The sequence below is a fragment of the Mesoplodon mirus genome (assembly GCF_964341445.2).
Source record: "Mesoplodon mirus genome assembly, chromosome: 6".
Lineage (NCBI taxonomy): Eukaryota > Metazoa > Chordata > Mammalia > Artiodactyla > Ziphiidae > Mesoplodon > Mesoplodon mirus.
The window spans coordinates 85,465,868-85,492,369 of NC_138982.1; the positions used below are offsets into that span (position 1 = coordinate 85,465,868).

A 26,502-nucleotide genomic window follows, 5' to 3' on the forward strand; every position below is an offset into this window, starting at 1 on the left:
TAAAAAAAAATGGCCTCAGAGTCTCTCCCTGGCCTCTCAAGAGGTATTGTTTGTTAGCAAGATGGCCACCACCCACCATGAGTCATGGTATTGTGTTCAGTGAAAGGAGGGTCCAGCTCTCAAACTGCCGGGGTAAAAGGGGACAGTTTTCTTGGACTATTTTAAAAAACTAGCTGATAATTTCCTTAAAGTAAAAATCTGATTACTCCTGGTTAATGAATTTGGGCATGATGCCAGAGCATACCTGACTGGGAAGTCTGTAAATAGCACTAAATGAATCCAGCCTGGAGGCTGCTGTGGGCCCAGAATCACCGACTCAGCCCCTACAGTGCAAAGACCAGGACACCATTGTTTCCTGCTGAACTTCCCATGTCCTCCCAGAAGAGGGCACCAGCGTAATTCCGTTCCCAGCCTGGGAGCCTGGGTGGAAGGCAAAGTCCGGAATCACTCTCCAGGAAGAAAGGGCTGCGGGCAAGTGACAGAGCGATGCAATAGGGTTGGAACCGCCTATTGTGACTGGATTCTATTTTTAAGCTGTCCTGAAATTATTTTTTATTTTTCAGTCTTTCCAAAACGATTGAAAGCTCGGTCTAAAACTGTTCATTGAAGCTCCTTCAACGAATAAGCTAAAATTATTAGTACGTGCAGATTGTGCTATGTGTAGAACTTGTAGAAACATCGGAGTCATTCTTGGAGCAAAAATAATATAATAAAGTAAAAACTTCAACCACCCTCTATTCACCCTCTATTAAGTACTACACTGAGGGTGAAGTCCTCTGACCACTTTAAGGCTTCTAATAAGTAGGTTCAGCATATTCCATCCTCCCACACTGACACGAGCTACTGGGCCAGAATCTTCACCAATCCACCATAGAAATGTTCATTTATTTCCTTAGGACCCTACCCATCATCCCAACCTCAGAATTCCTTCTTTGCAATTACAGACCGCAGCCTGCAAACTGGCACTTCCTTACATTGCTCTTGACTGGTCCTGGATTTTTTTTTTGCTTTTATGACCCTTACTTTTCTTTCTCAACCAGATTGTAACTTCCATGATAACAGATATTCACTTTTATGCATCGATATCCCCCATAGTGCCTAGTGCAGTATGGAAATTATGCAGATTAATAAATAAATACAGTCTTTGCGACTTCTGGGTTTATCTTTTCTATTCTGATCCGAACTCAGTGTGTGACCATGGACAGACCATGCAAGCTAGATCCCAGAGCATGTTTCATCTTTCATTAAAACACACCACAATACAACATCTCCTGGAGGGTGTCTGAGTACAGTGGATCTTAATCTTTTTGTGTCATGGTCCCAGTTGAATATCTGACAAAAGACAAGGACACCAGAATATCACCCATATTCACACCCAGTATAACATTTTGCAAATAATTTCAGGGGATTAAAGGACCCTTCTGAAGTCCACCCCGTTCCCATGTCTAGGAGATTTTTAAGTTTCCTTTTAGGTGTAAGTTTGTAAGATTGAAATCCAAGATGTGACAGTTTATAGTTGGTATCTACCTAGAAAGAGTTTATTAGTTATTTCCCTTAAGGGACCCCAACATTTTCTGTTGAATCCCTAGATCGCAGTTTCCCAGGGACCAATTACATGGAGCCTAAATTAATCCTAACATCACTACCTGGTGGCCTTGGCTGGCTTCCAAGCTCAATCATTACTGATAATGTAAGGACTTGGTAATCTTGCTGAGCTACAAGGTAGGCCAAATAGAATAGTCTCTGACTCCCAGAAGAGGCTGCAAATCATTATGTCTCTCCTTTTGGCCATAAAACACGTCCTATTTGCTCATTAATTTCCTTTATAAAACTAGAAGTAGTACCGAGGGGGAAAAAAAAAGTTTCCCAGTAGCTTCAATTGAAAGAAAACAGAAGCAATGGTGACTTTCTATCAGACACTTACTATGTGTTCAATAAAATACCATAGTAGGCACCTTACATGTGATCTATTTAGTACTAGCAACTACCAAGTTCAGCAATGAAGATATTATATTATTTCACAGATGACAAATCTGATGTTGAGCTAGTGGCATAAAGCTGATTAGAGACCAGGGTTTTGATTCAAACATAGGTAGGTCCAATTCTAGCACCTGTGAGCTTTCCCTTGCACTGCAGTCTTCCAGGAAGAGAGCTGGCTAAAGCCATGGCTGTTGCAATTCTCTGTCTACTGTTGCAGTATCCATTAAGTAATGCATTTTTCTTTTGTAGTACTTTATACTCTTTGAGATATTTTACTTTGGGTCACCAAAAAAAAAAAAAGTGGTTATTTATTTACTGAATAAAAGAATCTCTTCTACTAATAAATTTACATATGAAAGGATGATAGAAGATCCTTGCTTTCACCCTCTCCAGTTTGTCCAGAGGATTTCCATATGGGGAGAGGGGAGTATGAGAATTCCTTATTTCAGATTATCAGAAAAAAAGGTAAAGCAAAGCAATGTTCTTTGAAGACCTACCGTGTACCAGGTTCTTTAAATATGTAAAATTATTAAATCCTCACAGCATCTGTTTGAGGGTGGTGTCATTATCTCCATCTTATAAATAAAGTGGTTGGGGATTAAACAAATCATGAAAGCCACACAGTGAGAACCCAGGATAATACAGTTCCAAAACTGTTTCCCTGTGAGGCATTCTAAGTAAAAAATGTTTCTGATACGTGCCTTGGAGTCCATAATGTATTAGGATGAAAACAGAGCTCCATCTAAACTTGTGGGGCAGTAAAGCTCACCTCCTCTTTTCTTTTCCTGCCTGGAAGCAGGCAGAGGCAGCGTCTCTCGCTTTGCTGAGGCTGCACTGGCTGCTGAAGCTGCGCTGGCTGCGGACTGATGCTGCAGAAGGGCTGGAACAATAGTGAGCCTTGGGGGTGGGGAGTGGGGACGGGTCTGTCCTTGGGGAGCCGAGCCCCATCTGCCACTAAGATCTGCTCCGAGACAGAAAATCCATTTGCCAGAGAGCCCTTTAGGGCCTGCTATTTGTGCAGTGGAGAATACAGAGTGCTAGACAGGAAAGACACCTTCCAAACCATATCCTATTACCAGAGGGGAAGGTAAATGTGTCCCGCCCACTCCAGAGGGTGTGCTGGCAGCAGAGTTAGAGGGCACCCACAGCTCTCATGCCTCTCCTCTGCTCTGCCCATCACTGCCCCTCCAGTCCTGCTTTCTCCCCTTTCTCCTTTCATCTTCTCTTCTTTCTGTCCCCTCTGATATTTCCACTGCTGGACTTTTCTTCTCCCTTTTTTCTCTGCCATTTTCTACCCCATTCTTGCTCCCTTCTACTTCCTCTTTCCTCTTTCTTCAGGGCAGAGTCCCCACCACACCTCACCTGGTTCTTCCTAGGGGTCCCAACTTCTTTTCACACTCAGACCAATTTCCCTTCTGAGCCAAACACCCTCCTCCAGGTGCAGAGTGTCTGCTGCCTGGATGACAAGTCATGGAAAAGAGGATCCTGATTTATAAAGTCTATGAGAGTTTGGCTGTCAGCAATAAAGTTGGACTTTGCCTAAAATATTCTTAGCTTTTTTTGCAGGTCTTCACATTTGAAAAATAAAATGATGTTTTTCCTTTCTCAAGTTGCTTATGAAGAAAAATCTCTCCATAGGTGAAATTCATATTATTAGTCAATCAATGATGTCCATTGAGGGCTATCTACATGCTGGGGTCCATTCTGAGCACTGGGGATGCTGTGCTGAAGGATGCCACATCCCTGCCTTCAGGGAACAGAAAGTCTAGTGAGAGACAGATAAGTCATTTTAGGTAGATAAAAACAGTCATTTTAGACACTGAGAGTGATAGTGAGAACACAAATTGGGTAGAACTGATGGGGCTGGCAGGTGTGGTGCTGTTCTTGTCAAACGGTCAGGGAAGTCTTCTCTGAGCAAGCGGTATCCAAATGGAGACCTCGGGTCTCAGAAGTAGCTATGAGAAGATTGAGGGAGAAAGCAAATGCAATGGTCCTCAGTAGGAACAAGCTGAGTGTGTTCAAGAGACACTAAGAAATGTGGGATGGCTGGAGAAGAGTGAGGAAGGGCAGAGTAGGACATATGATCAGAGAGAGAAGCAGAAGTCAGATCGTATGGGGCCTTGTAGGTCATGGTTATAGTTTAGATTTCATTCCGAAGGTAAACAGTGGAAGGCATTGTGTAGGGTATTTGTATGGATAGGTGTAAGTTTGTAGCTTTGTATGAGTGGTCTTCAGGTTGTCTGTTAGAAATTATAAGTCAAAACCCCTCTAACCCTAAGCCTAAGATTATCTTGTCATTATTGGATCTATTCCTTTTTACCCAGCTGGGCTGTTTCACAACATGATGTTAATCATTCAAGTGACATTTAGGGTGCTAATCTGCAGAGTTAAATAAGAACTGACTCTGCTGCACGTGGGTTTTTCATTTTCGGCATCCTTTTAGACAGAGGCACAGACATCTATTATTCATTGGGCTTGAGGAGCAGAAGAAAGAAAGGTGACAGGTTTTTTAGAACCCTTGAGACAGATTTTGGGCTTTAGCTTTCTAGAAATCTTATTTTTGTGGATATTTCAAAATTACATAGATGGAATTCCTTAAGTGGTATCTCATCAGAGAGAATGTTTTGTTTATAAAAGTATGTTGCAAGTTGGAGTAGAACTAAAAAATATTGTTGCATTATTAGTATGTTTCCTTTTGTTAAAGACTCAGAAGCTATGGATGTAGTCATTTTATTTAGCCTTGGTAAGTAACCCTGGGTGAGTCATCCAACTTCCATTTTTTAACAATGTGAATAAGAAACAAATTCTTATAGAATTTGAACAATCCGAACAATTCCTATTTGAATTTGAACAATTAGAATTTGAACAAGTTCTGTATCTGGGAAGATCATCTGTTTGTAAAACAAACAATTGAAGCTGAGTATAGAGTGATGCCTGAATTAAACTATGGGTTCCGAATTACATTCAGTTGACTTTTAATCATGCCAAAACTCAAAGACTTTTGAAATGGCCTTAAGTTTACAACAGTAATTTTCAATTATTATTAGTAAAAATGCCAAAGTTTTTACTAAGATCCAGAAATAGTCAGTGGAGGAATAGGGGATTGTGGGATGGTAGAGGACCCCGATGCCCACCAACCTGGCCTCTGTGAAACAACTTAATTCCCAGAAACCACTTCTGAGGTCTACTCCCTGGAACTTCAGGGCTCCAAGGAAAATGATTCAAAATTCACTGATTTAGGATTTTAAAACAAGGTTTTAGAAAATAAAACTTGGGCTTCTTATTTATAAAATAAATTTGCATGGCTTTAATACTATTTGGACCCAAAATAAAATAGAACATAGTTTAATGTACCTAACACTGTGCCTGGAGGTTACTCAGACCAATCCTATCTATGACTAAACAGTTGCACTATAATATGGGGTGCAGGGGGTAGTTCTCTTCACCTTCTAAATAATATACATAACCTACTACTTAATCAGTGTGGCTGCAGCTATTCATACTCATTTTGAAGACCACTACAGTGAGACTGACAGGTTCAGATCTGACTTCACCATTTTGCTGGCCATGTGCAGAAAGTCAGTACCAGAGAAATTCCTTAAATTTATATTTTTCAAACTATACTTCAGAGCCCAGAGAAGGTCCATTTAGACGGGAGGGAGAGAAGCAGAGTAAAAGGAGCTCTGGGCCTCTCCAGCCATCGCCATTTCCCTCTACCATTCTCAACCAGATCAGCTCTGTTTGGGGAATTAGTATATATATTTGAAACTTATCTGAACAAATGATGCCCAGGCCAAACATTTTGAAAGCTTCACTCTTCAAAAATTAGCCCCTAATCTGATCCTACCGTCTGTGAATTCATTGTTTCACAATGCTCGGCCTAGAATTAAAAGCATCCTCTGAACTAAAAATTACTAGGAGGAAAGGAAAGAGGCAACCCTTCCTCTGCACTAGAAATTAGAAAAGTCAGCCATGGTCACAATTCAATCCAAATGCTGAATTCATCTCTGAAAAGATAAAAGACCTTTCAGTTCATTAAAAATATGTAGCTCAGATCATTTTTGAGGACATATATCCATCCATCCCTTCAGTAGTAATTATTGCAATTCTAAACTTTACCCTTTTTCTTAACCTTTATAATAAGGGTACAATGCACAACAGAATTCACTGCAAATGTTAAAACTAGTTCTCAAGGCCTCACATACATACGTATATAAGTATGTGAATGTTATAAATTGATATTTGTGTGTTTCCATACTAATACATTGTTTGGGAACTGATAATTATTGTTCCAGTATTTTAGTTACCAAAAGTAAAGTTTATTCAAATATTAAAATATATTGATCTGGGATACGATGGAGCTGGCTCCCACTGGCTACTGAGATCAAGTTGTCAGCCTCGCTTCCCAACTGTGTGTTCAGTGGCAACACATGGGTAGCCTGAAATCAGCCACGATGGGAGTATTTGCAACAAACACTACAGATCAGGGCTTTTTGAGTTTGGGGTTTTTTGTTTGTTTGTTGTTTTGTTTTGAGAGCCAGTTTACCAACACATTACTGCAGATATCTAATAAAACCATCAATCATGAATAATTTTTATGTTTTGGGTTTTTTGTTTTTTTTTTTACATTGCAACATATACCCATGTATAGTCACAATCATCATGTACCTCAGGGCAGATGGCCAGACAGTGACTAAAAGAAATATAGGGAGAGGAGTGGGAAAGAGAAATATTATTCAGTAGTATCTGAAAGTATGATAAATGCTCATTCTAACTCATATTTCAAACTAACCTTTTGGTGGAGACTCCTAATGTGATAAACATGTAACCAGAATTCCAGATTAATCTTGAACATGCAGAACAATTTCTTCACTTATTGTATGGTACTCTTACAAAACCCTGCTCTATCAGGATGTTAGGAAAACAGAGAAGGGTTCCTCCTCCCAGGCGTTACATAATTTGACAACTACACCAGCCTTGTATCCAGACCATTCTCCATGTACTACAAATACAATGGTACATCTTAAATGTCTACTTTTCTGCTGGGGTAAAAAGCATACATAAATAGCCAATCAGAAAGTGACAAGGTTTTGCTTCATTTTTTTACCCTCTGTTTTTCCTTTTTTAAAAACAAGCTAGAAAAAGGAAACCAGCTTGTATCTTCCAATAGAAGCCAGGTTCTCTTCTCCACCTACTAGAGTTAAGCCACCTGTATTGAAGGAGAAGGAAGGAGGGAGACCAACATCTTTCATAACTGCTTTTCTTTCTCACAGGATCTGATTATAGCACTGGGGAGAATGTTGTAATCACATTGCTAAACCTGGCTTTTCTTAGCCCTTTAAATTGAACTAGAGTAGTTTCACAAAGAGGAGTCCTTTCTGTCTTTTTATCAAATACATGAGAGTTGCTGCAAGTTACTGTTTACATGTGGCAGGGGGAATCTATTCAGCCTCCCAGTCCAATGTCCCCTGTGGTCTGCAGTCTGAACAGCTCACAAGCTGTATGCAAATTATGTTTACACTACTGTGGAAAAGGAGAATCAGCAACAGGAGTGGGAAAGCCTATTTTCTGGTCTCTGTCCCAGCACTGTTAGTTTGGGAACATATTAACAATTCACCCTATAGCAGGGGAGCAGCCGGCTCAGGAGACTCTTAACACCTTGCAAAGCTTACTTAAACATGTCAGATGAGGAAAAGGAGCCAAGGAACCTGGCAGATCATTCCTTCCCTGGGTGTACATGTCACACACTGGCAAGAGTCACACAGGTCACTCATGGGGCTGGAATGAAATTAATCACCTGCTTTCAGAAGGGAGCAGCTTTGGTTTCCTCTAGTTTTCAATATGTTCCTGAACATAATGCAAAATGCTCACATTGGTCTCTGAAGCCCTAAGTGGTGTGAATTCTGGCTACCTCGAGGATGATGTATGCCCCTGAGTAACAACAGAACTTTCTGGGAAGCTTGTGTATTCAGCTTCCAAAATACAAGAAAGGGGGACAGCGGCACAGCTTTCTGTTTGAGCAAGTGTCTGCGTCCCCTTGTCACTTAGAAACTGCAAATAAGTGGGAACGTGTCATAATGGGCATTGTTGAGCTATCTTAGAAATGGTAGTGATTTGGAAACCCTTTGTCCAACATTTTTGTTTTATGAAAGGGTAAACTCACACTCAAAGTAATTTGAGTGCTTAAAGTTAGAATTAAGTTAAGGTTAGAATCCAGTCTTTTAGGTCAATTTTAGTACTTTCTCTACTGTGATAACATTGTTCATTCATTCTTTTTTTTTAATTATTTTTTTTTTGATGTGGACTATTTTTAAAGTCTTTACTGAATTTGTTACAATATTGCTTCTGTTTTTTGGTGGCGAGGCATGTAGGATCTTAGCTCCCTGACCAGGGATCGAACCCTCACCCCCTGCACTGGAAGGCGAAGTCTTAACCACTGGACCACCAAAGAAGTCTCTGTTCATTCATTCTTAACTCATTCAGCAAATACTTACTGGTTGCCTTCTATTTCTCATTGTTATAGGTGCAAGAGTTTCAACAATGAACAAAACATATGATGGAGCTACTTTTTCCACTGATGGCTAATCTTCGAAAGCTACTGCTGAATTATGACATGAATTAAGTTATCTGTATTTTTGTGTTAATTTGAATGAAAGGCGTTTTCTCAAGTTTTTTAAAATAAAAGATATCCCTTTTTATTACATACATCTTGTCCTTCAAGATTCAGCTGCAGTAACTTTACACCAAGAAGCCTTCCTGGACTCTCTCTCCCTAATTAGCTTAAGCAGGACTTTAATTTTCATACACTATAAATTTCATCATAGGTAGCCTTTCCTAATGCTTAGCTCTCCCCATCTCATTGTAGATTCACAAACACATCTCAATAACACAACCAGCAGAGAAAACAGCTTTACTCTCCCCACACTCCCTCTAAGAGACAGAGAGATGTGCCTGGAGCCATTTTCCACTTCTTGTTGGCCTGAAGAGTGAAAAAATGTGTAGTTCATTGTTCTTCTAGATTTTCTCTAATGGCCTGAACCCCTGGGGAGGCCTTTCCCTACATATTGAATCTGTGTGTGTGTGTGTGTGTGTGTGTGTGTTTGTATGTGTACATATGTGCTTGTGAGTTGGCAGACAATTATGCTATAGTCATGGAGATGGTCCTAAAACATATCTAAATTATATTCTTCACTTTTTCATACCCCAAGGCAAAGAGAATATTCTTGTGGAGCTATAAAATTGTTCATCTCCACTCTGAGAGACACACAAAAGGGACCATTTAGGTGAATCGCTTCTGGTTTCTATTCTAAAATCCAAAAAATTCTACCAACTCATACTGAAAAAAAAAAAAAAATTAGCCTCAGGACTTACTTGACCATATATTTGCCTCCAGGAAAGAACATTAATATTGAACATGATTCATAAGGAAAGGCAAATAGCCCTCCTAGGGTACTTTCTTTTCCCCTGAAGATACTGCAGTTTCCATTCCAAATAGAATGGTGTGAGATGATCGAACTAAAATATTTTATCTTCCACAGTCTCCTAATTTGTGATTCAAAAAGTGAAAATACGTGTGAGAATTGCTGAGTAAGCATATCTAACTTGTGCATCATCTACTGCATCTTTTCTTGGGATGTACAATAACCCAATTCCAAACACTTGGGCCTGTTAGCCAGTTTCACTGATGGTTGAAGATCCAATTATATGACTGTACAGTAAATAAAAGAATTGGAGGAAAGTCGTATTAGGCCTATTCCTATCATTCTTATGTTTTAATGAAGGTCTACTGACAAAATCTTTGAAAAGCTTATCAACCACAATTGTCTATCAAATGCATCCATTGCTCTACACAAGAATCCAAGGCTTTATATACCCTTGAAGCTGTTAAAATTACTTTAATGAAATAAGATGGGTATTAAAAAATAAACTAATAATAAATTAAGTCTAAGATGAAAGTGAAACTATTGACAGTAAATTATAGCCACTTGAGCTGTAGTTTTCCATCTCAGGGAGGTTAAAAGCAAGTCTAACCATATCCGAAAACATCATTGTCAACTTTTTATTTTCAATCTCAAGTGTAAGGTGGGTTAGAAAATTCCACTGAGATTTCCTTGCAGTCTCCTGGGCTTCCAGTGTAACCATAAACTTTCTTAGTGCTGTCTTTTCCTGAAATCTTCGCCCATCCATCCAGACTTCTTCTACTACCTGCCCTGTCCCCTAAACCCACTATCTAATAGTTTAGAAAATAAGGTACTACAGGGAAGTGAGAATGGTTGAGTAAGAGGCCATATGCCCACTCTTCCAGATACCTCTTTAGTCTACCACTGCACACTTGCCTTTTGAAGCTAGAAAGCAGAGAAAACCTAGTTGAACCCATTTACTTTGAAGATGTTGAAACCAGGCTCAGAGGGCAAAAGAGCTGGCCTGAAATCAACAGCAGAATCTGAACAAGAATCTAGGTCTCTTGACTTTAGGCAGTCTTTAGTCTATTATGCTGAAAATACAGAGCATTTGCTCTACATACCTCCTACAAGATACTGGATCTATTAAAAACATGATGTTATTCATCATCCTTGTGAAAACAATTTATGGGCAATTCTTTTAAATAAGTCTCAAAATAAATTATTTGCTTAGAGAGCCAAGCTTTAGTGTTGTGAGATTAACAACTGGCTAAAGACTTTTTGAAGAAAGCAGTGACTCAAATGTTCTTGATGATATGAATTGGTCTGCGGTTCAGCACCTGATTCAGTCGTTTTCTTAGGGCACAAAATTAAAACATGACTAAGAGGGCTGGCAAAACTTACACATCCTTTCAAACCTTTCCCTCCTCTTTATGCATACGGTAAACCATATAGTCTTGGGAGATCTTCAAGGGCTCTAGTCTTGCAGCTTTAAGCAGCATTATTGGTTTCCTTCTTCCCTTCCTTTTACGCCTGGTTACAGAAAGCTTTCCATTCTTTACTTAATGAAGCTATGATTGTGAGGACAAAATAAGAATAACGACCACTCAGTGCTTTCTAGTCCATTAGATCGGGTGTTCTGCTCTCTCCCTATGTTTAGCCAAATGGACTGACTATGTAACTCTTGCTACTCTTGGTTCTTCCTCCTTGTAATCCTTTTAGAATTGGGTAGATATGCATGTGTGCGTGTGTATACGTAGAGAAAAAAGAGGAGAAAATAGTTGATAAACATGCATTAGTGTCTGAAAACTATTCTACATTTTAAGAAATATTGTTTGAGTTTCACTTCCAAATGTAGTTTTACCACTTTAAAATTGGGGGAGTTACATGCTTTTTTGTCTATTGGCTTCTTTTATAAGGTGATAGTGGTTATTAAATATGAGCTATAAAAGAATGGATAGAAAGCCTCACAATATGAGTTTCTTGACTCTAAAGTACATCTCTTCCTATCTTCTGTCTGCTTAAATTTTTTGTTTGAAGAGACAGTGATTGCTCTCCTATCTGTTCTACCTATTAAGTTCTTTATACTATTTTAGTTATAAATATAAAGGTATCGGGGTCCTTTGGAAATGTACTTGCCAAAAGAGAGTAACAGATATAAACAAGAATTTTGAAAGATATTAAGTCTGATAAATTTAGGATAGAAATTGTCTAGAATACATGAAATTGCTTTCATCTGATTGAATTCTGAACATTTCAAATTCTAAATTTCAGCTCTGGCATATTTAATGGAGTCAGCAGTACTCCTGTTAAGAACAATAAATTTTAACTGATCTTACAGCTCTCTGGGGCCCAATCAAACAGTACTGGGAGGATTTTCAAACTAAGAACTCAAGACTCAAAACCAGTTTAATATCCCCAATAACTCTGGGGTGACGGAGCTGTGAGAAAGTTATGACCAAGGAGTGTGGTTAGTTACTTGATACCTGCCTATAAATGCAATCACTAGTGATTCCCAGACAAGAGTCTGGAGTATCCAATTATACAAATGAGGGGGATGGTCTTAGATTAGGACACGATGCCTGGGTTCTTAGACATTCCTCTCGTCTTCATTTCTCCCTTGGTGTCAGGGTTCAATGTATGACCTCGGCAATCAAGCTGTTGGGGCTCAGCTCGTGGTTTAGCTACTTGCCAGCTGTTGATGCTGATGAGGTGCCTCAATGTCTCTTAACCTCAGTTTCCACATCTGTAAAAGTGGAAGGGGAAATTGAAGCACTTACACCACAGAATGGTTCTGATGATTAAATAGGATAATCCCCACATAGCACTTAGCACAGGGTCTGACACTCCATAAATGCTCATTAAGTGCTACCTATTATAGAAACTATATCTGTTATTATTTATTTATTTATTTGGCTGATTTTTTTTTTGAAATGTATTTCTTAAATTTTTTATTTTTGGCTGCATTGGGTCTTTGTTGCTGCGCGCGGGCTTTCTCTGGTTGCGGCAAGTGGGGGCTGTTATTCGTTGCGGTGCGGTGGCTTCTCTTGTTGCAGAGCACGGGCTCTAGGCGCGCAGGCTTCAGTAGTTGTGGCACGTGAGCTCTAGAGTGCAGGCTCAGTAGAAACTATATATTTTAAACCTTAAAAACCAACTACCTTATCCCCTTCTCTTAATGAAGAGACAACTGAAGCCCAGAGAGAAGCAATGACTTGCCTCATATCACACATCTCATTAGTAAAATGATTGAGGCTATACCCCTGGTCTCCAGCATTCTTTCCTTGGTATTATCTTACTGGGCGTCGAGGGCACAGAATGTCCTAGGACCTGGTTAGTATTTCCTGACAATAATCAGAAATTGTCACAACTGCTAAGATAAAGAGGAAACGCAGGAATTGAGATAAAACATAGCACCTTAAAAGAGAGGTAAAGAACTGCAAGGCCAAGATTAAGGTGAGGATTTAGGGGGTCTATCAGTTTGACCCTTACTTTTTCACTGTGTCTGTGGACAGAATATCCATTTACTTTGCCCCTGTTCTCAGAATGTAAAAGCAGAAAGAAAAATATTATCAAATGCCACTGGAGTGTTTTCAAGAAAAGCCAATAAAAATGATTACTAGAGCAAAATAAAAGTGCTCTATAAAAGCTTAATAATCAACAGTATTTAAGCAGCATGCCACTGAGTAGCTGACAGGGTGCTCATGTTTTATAGATAGCATTTGTGGACTTTCACAACCCAAATTTTCACTCTTTATGAGTTGTGTATAAATTTGGGAAGTGGTTGAAACCACATATCAAATCAAAACTGCTTCTGAGGCACCGTGTCAAATAAGTGTAAATATTCTTGGTTAATCTCACATGTAACACAGAGTGTGGTGGAAGTGGGTCTATCCTCTGGAGAGCTAAGAATATTATGGATGGTTATCTTGGGCCTTTGGAACATTTTGTTCTGGGGAAAGTAAAGAATTTCTCCAACTTCAAAAATGTGGGTTGGGTATTTCATTTTTTAACACAAAATTATCTTTCCAGAAACTATAAAATTTACATTATTCTTCTGCTAATAATTTGGCTATAGAGGCACACATTACATAAAACCTTTTTAGCATGTAGCAAACTGCACGAAGCACTGTCTCATCCATATTTTGTCCCACAGTATATTGGCATATAAAGATACTCCATATCTTTTTGTAGAATTTAACTGAGTTGAGATTATTACTGTGATAGTTTTCAAAACCGCTCCCTGAATTTCATCCCACGCCTACTATCAAATCAGAACTCCTTAAGATCAGCCACCATAACTAATTCATCTTTGTGACGCTAATGCCTAGCATGGCAGAAAGATAATATAAATGAAAGGGAAAAAGGAAAGAACAAAGGGAGACAGGAAGAGAGGGAGGGAGGGAAGAAGAAGGAGGAAGAAAAAGAAGGAAGAGAGGTAGAAAGACACTGAGTTTCTATTCAGAGGAATGATGAATAGAACTCCTCTCTTTCCTGGATCATTATTGATGGCCCCGGTTAGAAAAGGGTAAAGAAATCACGAAAACAAAATGCAGCCAAAATCAACATACAGAAAATCTAGGATAACCCAGTTACACTTTCTACTAGTGCCAGTCAAGTACCCTGTGACAGCTACCCAGTCAACATCTCTGATTTCTAACCTCCTGGATGTGTTCCCTTGGTAATACGACATCACTGAATATAGCCAGAGCAGAAATTTTGGAGTCCTCTACTGGGGAAAGTCAGTGGGTTATCATGGAGAAGAAGAGACATAGCAGAGAATTCTTTCACCATGAGTCCAATGAGCACAGTGATACTATCTAGCAGGAGACACCAAAGACATTATCGTTCAAAGAGGCTTGAAAGTCCTCTCCTCATGGCTGAAAGGAGGCAGTACCCTAAAGATACCACAAACACTTCTCCTCCTATAAAGGAATCATCATCGGAAATGCACGGACGTTTTTTGGCCATAGACATATGCAGAGATGTGCAAACAGAGTGGCAAAGCAGAGACAGGAAGATATAGTTGGAGGATTAAAAAAAAAACCAAAAAAAAAATTCCAAATGTCCTAATGCAAGTGGCATCCACCTGTAATAAATCCACTAATAGTAAAGGAAATAAAATAAAGAAAACATTTATAATTTAGAAAGAATTCCCGTTTGTATTAAAGTAGTGATCAGAGTGGTCCAAAATTCTGACCCTCTTACTGACAGCAATTTTTGTCTTGAATCTCTCTTTTGGCTTGTTCTGCACCCCCAACCCTACTCTACCATATCAGACTGTCTCTCTACACCCCTCCAGGCAGTCACAGAATCCTAAAGCCACCCAGGGTAGCCATCCATTCCCAAACAGTAGTGCTCAACTGGGAATATTGTTCTTTTAACCTGGATTAGAATGAAATCCGATACGAGATAGACGAAAATGTGGTACAGGGCCCATGGGAATTTGGGCTTGATATGCTGTGATAGATCTCCTTGTCACCTGTAGCTTCTGTGATTCCATAAGACGCATCATATTTGGGTAATTTATGCTTGTCACCTACAGCAGGCAAGGCTAATAGATACATCGGTCCAGAAAGAAGCTATAGGCAGCATTTCAAGATCTAACCAAGAGGACAATACCTACCCAAAGCTCAGAAACAATGTAAAATAAATTGCCCTTTGTGATTACCTTTAAGTTGAACTTCATTTATACGTTTCAATTACCTTTCAATGTACATATTAAACTCAGACTAACTGAGGCATTTTTTAGTCAGAAATTGTAAGATTTAGGACAGAGCATGAGCCCTATTTGCTTTTACTGACCAGACACATTTTTAATTAAATAAGTGAATGGAGTAAGCAAGGCTGCACGAAGAATATATGAATGAGTAAACAAATTATTATCTATACATTGAATCTGTCCAATTTTCATTCATTCATCACTTGACATTTATTGAGCATGTACTACATAAAATATTTCATTGATTCATTTGAATTATCATAACTTGAAAAATACTAAAACTGAATTTCCTTTAAAATATATTATTTTTAGACTTTCCATTGATTCAAGCAGTCGTCCTTTCTATTAATCCAAGCAGTCTTCCTTTCTATTAATCCAAATCATGAGCATATACCTAAAATCACATTATATCTTTCTGTCTCTACTTACAATTTCAGAAATCCCAGTTTAAAAATATTATCTGAGTAATGTCAAATATTTTCTATATTTAAAATCATGATTAATTTCTAAGATTTATGAAAATTACCAATAGGTAGTCGGTCATATGCAAAGTGATTTCTAGCCATTGTATCTAAGGCTGGAACTTAAACCTAAAGAAGAGTAGTTAACAAGGTTTGTTTTGCTGAGTAAATTAAAACCAAAACCATTCTTATCACATGCCTTACCTTTTCCAGGGAAATATTCCCATCTTCTTAACCTCAAGGTCAGGCCCCTGGGGCAGGTATATAGTTAGAATAAAGATTTAAGATGAGCCACTGGTAGAAAGAGGTGTGTGTTTTATCTGAAGCTAGATAATGCTAATAACAATAATAGTTAATATAATCTGGCTGTTTACTCACAGAATTTGGGGGGTAAAATGAAAGAAGTAGACCAGAAAATATCTAGAATAATCTTCCACCATCCTGCAGTATCCAATGCGGAGAGATGGATATCGTGGCAAATATCCAATAATTACTTTCTCAATCTAATGGTCAGATAGCAAGGCATTTCCCAGAGCACCCTCATGGAGTAGGTGTTTTCCCAAGGGCACAGTGTGGTCCAGTCCGAATTTGGGTCCTTGGACACATAGTGGGTTACATCACTAAATTCTAAAGGAGTAAACCCAACCTTTTCAACTGGCACAGAAGCAACTTTATCTTTAATGTTTGGGGCTGAAAGGTATTCATGGGGCACACTAGGCTAGAGAAAGACCTTGGAGACCATTGGCCTCCTTCACCACTATGGATGGGCTGGGGTGGAGGGACAGATCTAGTGCTGAGGGGTGACGTTCCCTTAAATTTATCTTGTACTGTGAATGCTCTATTCCAATTCTGCACAGGCTCTTTGGGCAATAATAGTGAAAACACTCCAGGTTAGAGCTCCAAACCAAAGAGAATCTAGTAACTTTCTAAAATCACAGTCAACCCTCAATTATGTATGTGTATGGTAGAAAGTAGTGTCTTTGATGATAAAATGATAATTTATGTTTGACTTCACAACATGCTCTATATTTGGGGTTTTTCTTTTGTTTTTGGCAACATCAACAGACTTATTTTCCTAATTAGTCTGACCTCGATTAATGTTACAATTAACATTCTCTGAGCGTACATACACATACGCACACTGCTCACCAATTGATGGGGGAGAATGCCCAGAAACATATTGTGGGATAGGGAAAGGTGGTCTGAGAGTATGTTTTAGCTGCTGGCAATTCACAGACTACATTATCTGAATCAATAGGGAGTTGGCTGCATTTACACCAGGCACTTCCCAGAGCTAAATAATCACATTAGCTAATTCCCATCCATAAAATACATGTAGCTTCAGTAATTACTTATTAAACTAAGTCTATCCAGCACACAGAATATGTTTTTTCAACCAGGATTACCTAGTTTTACTCTTTATGCCAATCCATTTAACAGGGTAATTGTCAGACCTGTCTAGTACCGGCTGCTACACAAACCTGCCCAAATTCTCTCTCAGGCTTGGAGATATTTGGGAACGTAGTGGCCAGAGTTAGCTCTCAGCCCTGCCACCTTGGGGGAATTCAGCGCAGCTTCCCTTGATTTCCTGAACACACCTTCTAGAAATGTCCCCTCTCCCTTGAAGGCACACGGGGCCTGGCCTTCCACATAGGCCCCCAAGTACCGGTGGCCTGGCCCCCCATGGCGTCTGACCCTGGAGGTCGCTCACCTATCTTCTCCTCCGCTTGGCTGCTCTCCGCAGTCTCCGATGGAGGCTGGGCTGTTGCCTTGGCAGCAGCATCCTCTGCAGCAGGGGTGGTGGCGGCAGCAGCAGCAGTGACCGCAGCAGGCACGTCGGCTTGTTTAGGCTCCTCCTTGGCTGGCGCGTCTTCGGCCTTGGAGGACGGCGAGTTGTCAGTGGAAGCTTTAGTGGCACTTTCTGTCTCAGCAGAGCCGGCCTTCTCCTCCGAGGGGGCAGGAGCCTGGGGCGCTGCCTGCTCTGTGGCAGCCTCGGGGGCGCCCTCCCCCTTCTTCTCCTCGGAAGGAGTTTCGCCGGCTTTGCCGGTCTCTTCGGGCTTGGGGCCGGCGGCTGGGGCCGCGTCAGCGGGAGTGGAACCTTCCCCCTCCTTCTTCTCCGCACCATCGGCGACGGGGGCTTCATCCTTCTCATTCGCCTCCGCCTCAGCGGCTGGGGCATCACCCTTCTTCTCTCCTTTGAGCTTTTTCCTCGTTATGTGTCCACGGAAGCTAGCCTGAATTTTGGTCGCGGCCTTATGAGCTTTATCTTCTGGTTTGATGCCATCTTGTTCAATCTTTTGGTCCTCATCATTTTTTTCAACCTTTATGGAGAAAAGGGGGGTGGGGAGAAAAGGAGAGATGGAGCAATGTTCTTTTCCTTCAAATCACAGCATTCAATAAATGCCTATTGAATGACTTATTCTGTGCCAGGCACCATACTTGGAGTTAAGAAATCAGCAATACCCTGGAAATTCAAACCAAGCCCCCTCTCTTTCTGGTGAAGAATTTAGGAGAGAACACATTCGTTTCTGGGAAAATGAATGTCCTTCTGGCTTTCCAGAATCACTGGCATTATTTTATATGTCTTTCTTTCTCCAACTCAATGTCTCTCCCTTGCCAAACTTAAATCAGCCTTTTTGTGGATGTACTTTGACAACTCAAGTCCACCCAGCCTAGGTTTTCATCAGTGACCTCTGAAAGATATTGGTTTTTCAGGGTTTCTGAGAGGGTCTCTGTGAAAAACTTATGATTTAAAAAAATATTGTGGAAAAGCCTATTTGTTTCCCCAAGATTTCAGGTCTCATCAGGAAACCGGTAGGCTCAGGGCAAAGAATATGGCTCAGGTTTAAACAGAAAATTCCATCAGGGTCTTCTGCAAAATGCAGATGAGTTCCAGGGCTTTGAGGGGTTTGTTCAGGATGTGACAACTCAGAATGCTGGTCACAAAATGACGTCTACTTTCCTCTGTGTGTGGTCCAACAACAGTAATGAACATACCAGACCTTCAAAATTTGAATTCAGAAAATAGCCATTATTCCTGAGTTTTAAAATAAGAGTGGAAAACACTGCTTCCGCTTTTGAAAGAGTGGCATATATTCACTAAATAACAATTTCTTATTCCCAAAGCAATTTAAACTTAAAATTAGTTTTATATTATCAGCAACAGAGCCATCCTAGTACTGAAGGCAAGAGACTAGAATACAAATTTTTTACCATTTGATCATGTTACAACGTAACATAGGCTGCAAATAACTTTTTTCCACATGGAAATTAAATCACAGGATAGGAATAGAAGGTATAGTCATAAAAAGAAATGTCTAGGAAAGTACTCAGAATTCTATATAGCTCCGTTGCCCACTATGGTGCCCCAGTGTGGTTACTTATAGTCCCCATATAGCCATTATATTAGTTTCAGGTATACAACACAGCAATTCAACATTTGTATATATTGCAACAATAAGTCTGGTTAACTTCTGAGAACACTGTCTTAGCAATGGGGAAATACAGCAGTGAACAATGCAGCAAAAGACCAATAATTAAAGAATGCTTATCATGTACCAAGTCCTCTGCTTGGCCCCAGTCTCGACCTTGGCCTGACCTTGGCTTTTGCTCCAATTTAGGATGCAAATCACAGCAGGCCAACACAAGACATGCTTTCCACCTGTCATACAAGCTCTGCCCGAGGGACCCAGATCCTGTTCATCATGATGTAGACCTGTCTGACATTCTTTGGACGAGCATATGGGCCTGTATTGCTTAGGTCCATCAATATGCTAGTGAGTATACAAAGGTATTTTTGAAAATAAGCTGCATGCGAGAGTAAAAGCAGGATTAATAAATTTCCAGTAAAACTCAAGGCAAGTTTCTCTTCTTCCTCAGTTAATGGTGCATGTATCCATACAAAAAATGAAGGAGTGCACGAAAGCACTTTGGAAGGGCCCATTCTGCTTCCTCTTCCCAGTGCCATGCTGCCACACTGCTCAACGCTCGGATGCACTACCACCTTCCCGCTCTCCTACTGCTCTTGATGACTCCTACTGGGATGCACATAACACGATCTGGGGCACGGGAGCAGCTGTCCCTGCCAGGAGCTCTCTGCTCAGAGATGGAAGCATAGCCCTGTTAAATTAATAGTTGTGAATGGAGCATGCAGCCAAGATGTTGTTAATTTATTTTACTCTATCTTGCATCTTCTGAATGAGGCACCATCTTATATGATAGGACATCTGCACTTGGGCCTTGATGCGCAGTGGGTCTTTAATACAAATACTTCTCCTTGTGAAGGTAAACAAACCAATTCTTTCAGAGTAGGCAAGTGGACAGAAAAAACCCTCTGGTGACTCAAGAAAACTACATCACCCTTTTCTCTTTAAGAACACAGAGAAAAGGAGATGAAACTTAAAACGCTAGCAAACATAAAAAGAAGGAAGCCAAGAGTCTGAATGACATAAAGAAGATACTTTACAAGGATAAAGGAAGAGCCCCTCTAAGTTCTTTACACCTCCATCTCCAATCTCTCTCTCTCTCTCTCGCTCTCTCTCAATTTCTCAGATCATCTGCCACTGTAACTTTCCACATGATCAGGACTTAAGCTTCTGTGCACAGCCTCTGTGTTGAAATGACTATTTTGAAAGGCTCAGACTAGACTTGGGTGCCAAGATTGTGGGATCAGGCTCACTTGAACAATCCAAGAGTATGAGGGACACGAGACAGAAAGGTGTGGGCAGGAAGGGAGAGAATGTGAAAAACCATAGTTAGGAGAGAAGTGAGACAATCCTGCAAGAGCTGGATACCCAAGTAGGTGGTCAAAGTACCCCACAGGCATGCAGCTTCTCCAGGAGGAATTGCTGGGCCACTTAATATTATTAGAGATTTAGGGGAATTGGATTTTAGAAATTGGTTGGAAATAGACAACTAATACAAATTGTACAGATAGTCAGAGGGAAAAAGACAGAGACAAAGAGGGAAGGGGAAGAGAAGGGAAGAGAGGGGAAGGAACGGGAGAAGGGGAGTGGGAAAGAAGGAAGGGAAGGGAGGGAGGAAGCCAGCCTAAGATGAGGTGATTGAACAGAGGCATCCAGAAATAAGAATATTTTAAGTTAAAACTGCATCTTAGGCCAGACAATTCTGGATGTGTTTGTGTGTGTCTTTCTTTTGTACCTGTAATTAATTCCATAAATACGGCTTAAACTACAGGTTATTTTCTGGTAAAATTCCTTTCACCGTGCTAGAGGTAATTGCACTGGGAGTGTATTTTGCTGAGAGAGGTGACGATAATAAAGAGAACATTTCCCAAGACTGGCTGGGGGGGAACCCCAGGATGTCAGGCTACATAGACCTTTTCCCACCTGGAAATAGAAGAGCTTGCCTAAAACAAAGAGCATGTGAGCCCAGAGAAACTGGAGATTACTCACTACATTCAGGACAACCCTCTCAGCTTCTAAAAGGGAAAAACTGTGCCCTCAGGAAGATCAGCTCGGTGCTTTGTGACCACCTAGAGGGGTGGGATAGGGAGGGTGGGAGGGAGATGCAAGAGGGAGGGGATATGGGAACATATGTATATGTATAACTGATTCATTTTGTTATAAAGCAGAAACTAACAAAAAAAAAAAGAAAAAAAAAAAAGAAAAACTGTGCCCTGAAAGTTGTCACTTGTTTCACTTGATAGCATGAATGAATCAGTCAGCAGTCCCGTTTGTATTTGAACTCAGATCTTCTCCCCTCCCACCCAACCCCAAGTCCAATTTTATTGCATCCATGACCTAGAGCAACTTAGTCTTTCTTGTAGCCGATTGTGCATAAAGCATCATGTCAACATCCTGGTCCATCTATTTATTTAGCAATACTGAGTGCCTATGCTGGCACCACAGACACACTAGTGAGCAGATAGAGACTGTATCTATCCACACAGGACTCTTTTTTAAATACACTTTAAAAAAAGAAGCTCATAGTATTTAACAATCAATAATTTCCCAGGAATTCAAGGAGGCATCTGACATTACACCTGTCTATAAAACAAGGCCAATAGTCTAAATATGTCAGTTAGAGATGGAGGAAGTCCAGAAAAAAGGGGATCCTGGTACTTAATGGCTAAAAAGAGTTAGTTCATAGTCTCATAAAAATAGATTTATTTTTTAAACTCAGCTTTGCCACAAATAAGCTTTGTGTTGAGCTCTGATAAAATTCTTTCATTTTTACATGGAATTGTTGCTATTCATGAATTAACTAATGTGGACATGCCAATGCAGTTCCTTACGTGTAGGAAGAGGATCATTATTAGTTGCCATACTTTTTTTTCAGGCATCTTCATTGCTATAGTTTAGAATTTTTACTGATTACTTTGTTCAGGAACTCTGTAATTTATGAAGTCTTAAAGGAAACCAAGTATGGAAAATGTTAACTGTTCAACCAAGGCTAAAACCTCGGATGAATATTGGTTTGAAGAAGATGAAGGGTACCATTCTACTAAGTTGCTGGGATCTGGTCAAATTTTAAAGTCCATTAGGTGAAAGGGCAATACTTTTCATCAACATTTAAGAATCACAGATAAGAAAGCCAAATATAAGAAGTACTATTTCATATCCAACATTGTGGCTCTGGTTAATAGTTTCCTTCTCCTCTTGGGGGAGGAGAGAGTAAACAAATTAGGATTCAGTCTAAGATGTCCAAAATTTGCATTTATTATGTTCCAAAGGAGCTTTAGGCAAAAAAGTCTATAAATGCCTAACTTTCAGGACTTAAAATAACGTCATCCATTCATCTGGGACACTTCAATTCATTTAACTATTTCTAATTATCATAGGAATACTTCAACCTTCCAAGCACAGAAAAATGTGGCCCTGTATCTACGTCTGCTAGCTCTAAACACTACAATGATAATAATTCAAATTTCCTCTGAAACAAGATTGAATTTTAAATGCTTTTAAAAATCATTGGTGTGCACCAGTTCTTCTTTCTAAGAACATCTTTAGTAAACCAAAATATTTTCAATTTGATTGAGCAAAAGATATTTCCGAGAAGCAAAATGGAAAGGCCAGAGATATCAGAACCAGAATAAAATGTGGATGGATATGTATGAATCTAACAAATATCTACTTATGGCTCACTTTATTTTTTATTAATAATTTAGTAAGGTGAAATTTACATAAGAAAATTTCACTCTATTTTTCAGCTTAGTTGGCTTTGAGCACAGCTGATAGCATATACTTTAGAAGAAATGTCCAAGTATTAAAGAAGCTCCCAGTGGAGTTTCTGTATCTGCTTTGAATCTAGTCAAAGATCAGAAATCCAGAGAACTGCCCCTTATGGAGAAGCCAAAGGAGGATGGGCAAACCTTCTCCAGTTCTGAAGAGGAAGTGTCTTCAGGTTTTTGGGCAGTTCTAGGGAAGAAGGTGTCATTTAAAGGATGAATAGGCACAGCTGTGATAGAGGGGTCCCTTAACACTCAATGTGTGTGAGGGGATGGGGGGCAGGATGCAAGTAGGTATAATGAAACTGTTGTGCATCTGCCAACAATGGCCACCATTTTTTTTAACTCTGATTTTCAGTCCAGTGAAGAGTCTTCTTTTAGTTCCTGGGCAGGTGGGATCACTGACATATGACAACTGAGTAATCCTCCAGAGGAATGTGAGACATCAAGAGTGACTTTGCAAATCCTGGCACAGTGGTAGTGAGGGGATTGTCTTTTCCCCTTCAGATGAAGTGTGCAGCATAACGCTGCAGCTCCACAGTCCTAATAAGTGGGCAAGAAATGCTCATTGATTGGCTGACTATTATAGAAAACCAAATATCCCACATTGGAAACTGGAATAGTAATATGAACTTTTCAGAAAATAGCTGGTGATCAAGATATGGGTCTTCAGCTCACTTTCATATATTATTTATTTAACATGTACAGCCCAGCTACTTCCTAAAGAATATGAAGTGGCATATTCAACCCAGTATAAAGTACTACTGGTGGAGAACTCAGTTTCCATTCAAAAGACTTGTCTTTTATTTTATTTTGTATATGTAGAACTCTAGCTCTCCCACAAAGATGGAGATGAGGCAAAGAGCATATTATCATTGGCACCTTCTAACAGACAAAAGTCAACAAATGAAACACTTTGTCTATTTCATTCACAGCTGCCAGTGATGGACTTCAAGAGCATCTGTCTAAGACAGGTATATGTTTCCCCAACACCTAACTGAGTAACTGACTTCATGCAGTGAGGTTGAACAAAGAAGCCAATTATGGAAATAAAGGTGCAGGAGTCAGACAAGGAGAGAAGGCACAAAATGACATTGATAATAATAATTTAAAAAGCACTTGGAAATAAATCTAAGATATAACAACCGACATATTCATTTTCTCCATGGGTTGTCTGGAATCATAGCAATCAAATTGTTTTTCAAATATATATCTCTGCTTCTTCATAAGTTAAAGAGGTGAAAATATTCATAGAGGATTGTTGGAGACTCTCTCCTTCCCTCTCTCTGTTTAGAATTGATCTGTATAATGAGCCCCACGTCCTAAGGTTGTAGGCTGGAAATGACTAGTCCCTTAGATATTCAAGGAAGGAAGCCTCTCTTCCTCAGATGGGGGCTGGGAAGATGCACATACTTATGAGATGAGGCACATACTTATGCTGGTCTACCTCTCAGGACTCATGCTAGACAGAATAATTTGACCAAACTCTTTCAGAAAAGCTTTAGGTATGGCAAACAGAGATATAAGTCACCTAACTGAACAAAGGGTCAAAGTCAGTGATGCCCAAGCAAATACCTGCTGAGAGTCAACTCTGAAAGGAAGGGGCTCGACGGTTGAGCAGCAAAAGCAGACCCCCTGATGAGAGTTGCTGATTGTAGTTCACTACCTCTGCTAGTGTTCACTACGGTTACTAGTGCTCACTACCTCAACAAGTCATTCACTACCTCTTAAATGTCACACTGGAAGGAGGGAGAGGTGGACAAGGTGAGGGGATACTAAACCTTGCTCTGGGAGAGGTCTCGGTGCCTACAGTGGCTACTGAGCTGGGAACAAGATAGAGGGACTCCCTATCTGGCTGCTGAAGAGGCTGGACTCACACACCAGACTATGAGAGGGACTGTGAGGCTTTTGCTAACAACTGGGGAAAGACAAGAGAATAGCAGGCAGCCAGTACATCTGGGAAAAGATAGAAAAGCCGCCTAACCAGCAGACAGCCCATTGTACCGCCATCACAGGTGAATTCCACCTAGTTGAGCATTCCCGAGAAAAAACCACACCCCAAGCTGCTGGAGAAGGTGCTCAGAGCCAACCAGCAGGAAGAGAAGGCCCAGGTAACTCTGCCAAAAACTGCCTTCCTTTCAGGTATGATGCCACAAAATGTCTCTGGTTGGATGTTCAGGAATATAAAACATGATGAGATAAATATTTAATTAAATTGCTATTTCTTCCTGCTATACTGAATAGTGATTATTGATTTATTTTTTTCTGAATTAAACTTTTTTCATTATGAAATGTAATTTATTACATTCTAAGTCAGCAGTACCTGATAAATTTTGTTCAGTGAACAAGTGAGTGAGAGAGACATTCCTCATCCACTCTACTATATGCCTTTCTCCAAATATTGTCACTGTTGGTCTGTTTATCTTGTTTCTCCTTCTTTGTGCTTATATTCTCCTGACATATATTTGTATTTCATTTTTAATTGACTCTTCCCTTGGACTATAAACTCTCTGGAAGCAGGACCTTGTCAGATTTGTACAATCCTCAAAGCCTTGGTGGCTAAACAGTGCTGGCACATGGTTGATGCTCCAAAAATATTTATTTGTAGTTGTTGTTAAGTAACTACATACCATGCTATGTTAGTGATCAGAGAGCATGTAATTGGGCAGTGCACAGCCAACTGGCTGGGTATCAGTGCTTCTCTCCGGGAAACTAATGTTCTGGGCCTTCGTCAAACTGTTCTCCAGCAGCCATATCCCTCTCTCCTCTTACTTTTATAATGAGTATACCACACATAAGTTAGTATCTCAGCTCAGTTCTCATCATAACCATGTGAGGAGCACATCACTGTGCCTGTTTTATAATCGAGGTAAATTAGGAAACAGAAAGGAGCTCAGTGTGATCCAGCTTCTAAAGACCAGGCCTGCCCTCAAGCCCACTCCTTGTTTAGTTCTTTTTAAAATAGATTGTAGGAAGCAAATATTCCCTGGTGGGTAAGAACATGGGCTGTAGAGTTAGATATGTATAGGTTCAAATCACAGCTCTGCCACTTTATTACCAGCTCTTGACCTTGGACAAGATAACTTCAGTTTCCATATCTGTAAGATGGGGGAATAACAGGGCTATCTCACTGGGTTGTTGTGAGGATTATATGAGTTAATGTATATAAAGTACTTAGCAGAGTCCCTGACGTATTTTACGTGCTCAAAGAGGGACAGCTAATTTTCTCATCATAATCATTGTCATCATCACTCTCATCTCAGAGTAATTTCTACATTACCATTAGACTGAGTCCACGGAACTTATTCATCTCCGTGACTGCTGGAGAGGAGTCCAGGGAGGGGAGAGTCCAGTTCCTTAACTCTACAGTACTATCTATCCTCAGAGGGATAAGCAAAAAACTATCTAAAGTATGTCACATACTCAATCTAGTTCTTTGCTATCCTTGGGAAGGGCACAGATCTGTTTACATTGTCAAGGGTAAATCCCATTCTTCTACCACCTAACACACACCAATCCTCTCTAATCTTAGCCATGTCTAAACCTCTACATGGTCCAGCAACTTGGTGATGGAAATTCACTTAGACTAGAAGTCTGTTCATTCTCAAAATATATACCTTTTACCTGACACCCCTCATCCCACACAAAAAAATCTCATATAGCTACTATTTCATATTTCTATCTCACCATGTGTGTATATCCCTTCCACATTCAAGAAAACAACTGCCCTGCAGGTTCTGAGAGCTCCCCTAT

The 26,502-nt window shown here is 40.0% G+C and overlaps 1 protein-coding gene across 2 annotated transcripts in view; it reads right to left on the minus strand.

Annotated features, from left to right (window-relative positions):
* The window catches only part of GAP43 (growth associated protein 43), a 93,195-nt gene that overhangs the window by 24,136 nt on the left and 42,557 nt on the right, over window positions 1-26,502 (minus strand). For both annotated transcript variants that reach the window (XM_082625496.1, XM_082625497.1), the window contains one exon: window positions 17,272-17,881. In XM_082625496.1, the coding sequence (XP_082481622.1) occupies window positions 17,272-17,881 (610 nt within the window). The remainder of the gene's footprint in view (window positions 1-17,271; window positions 17,882-26,502) is intronic.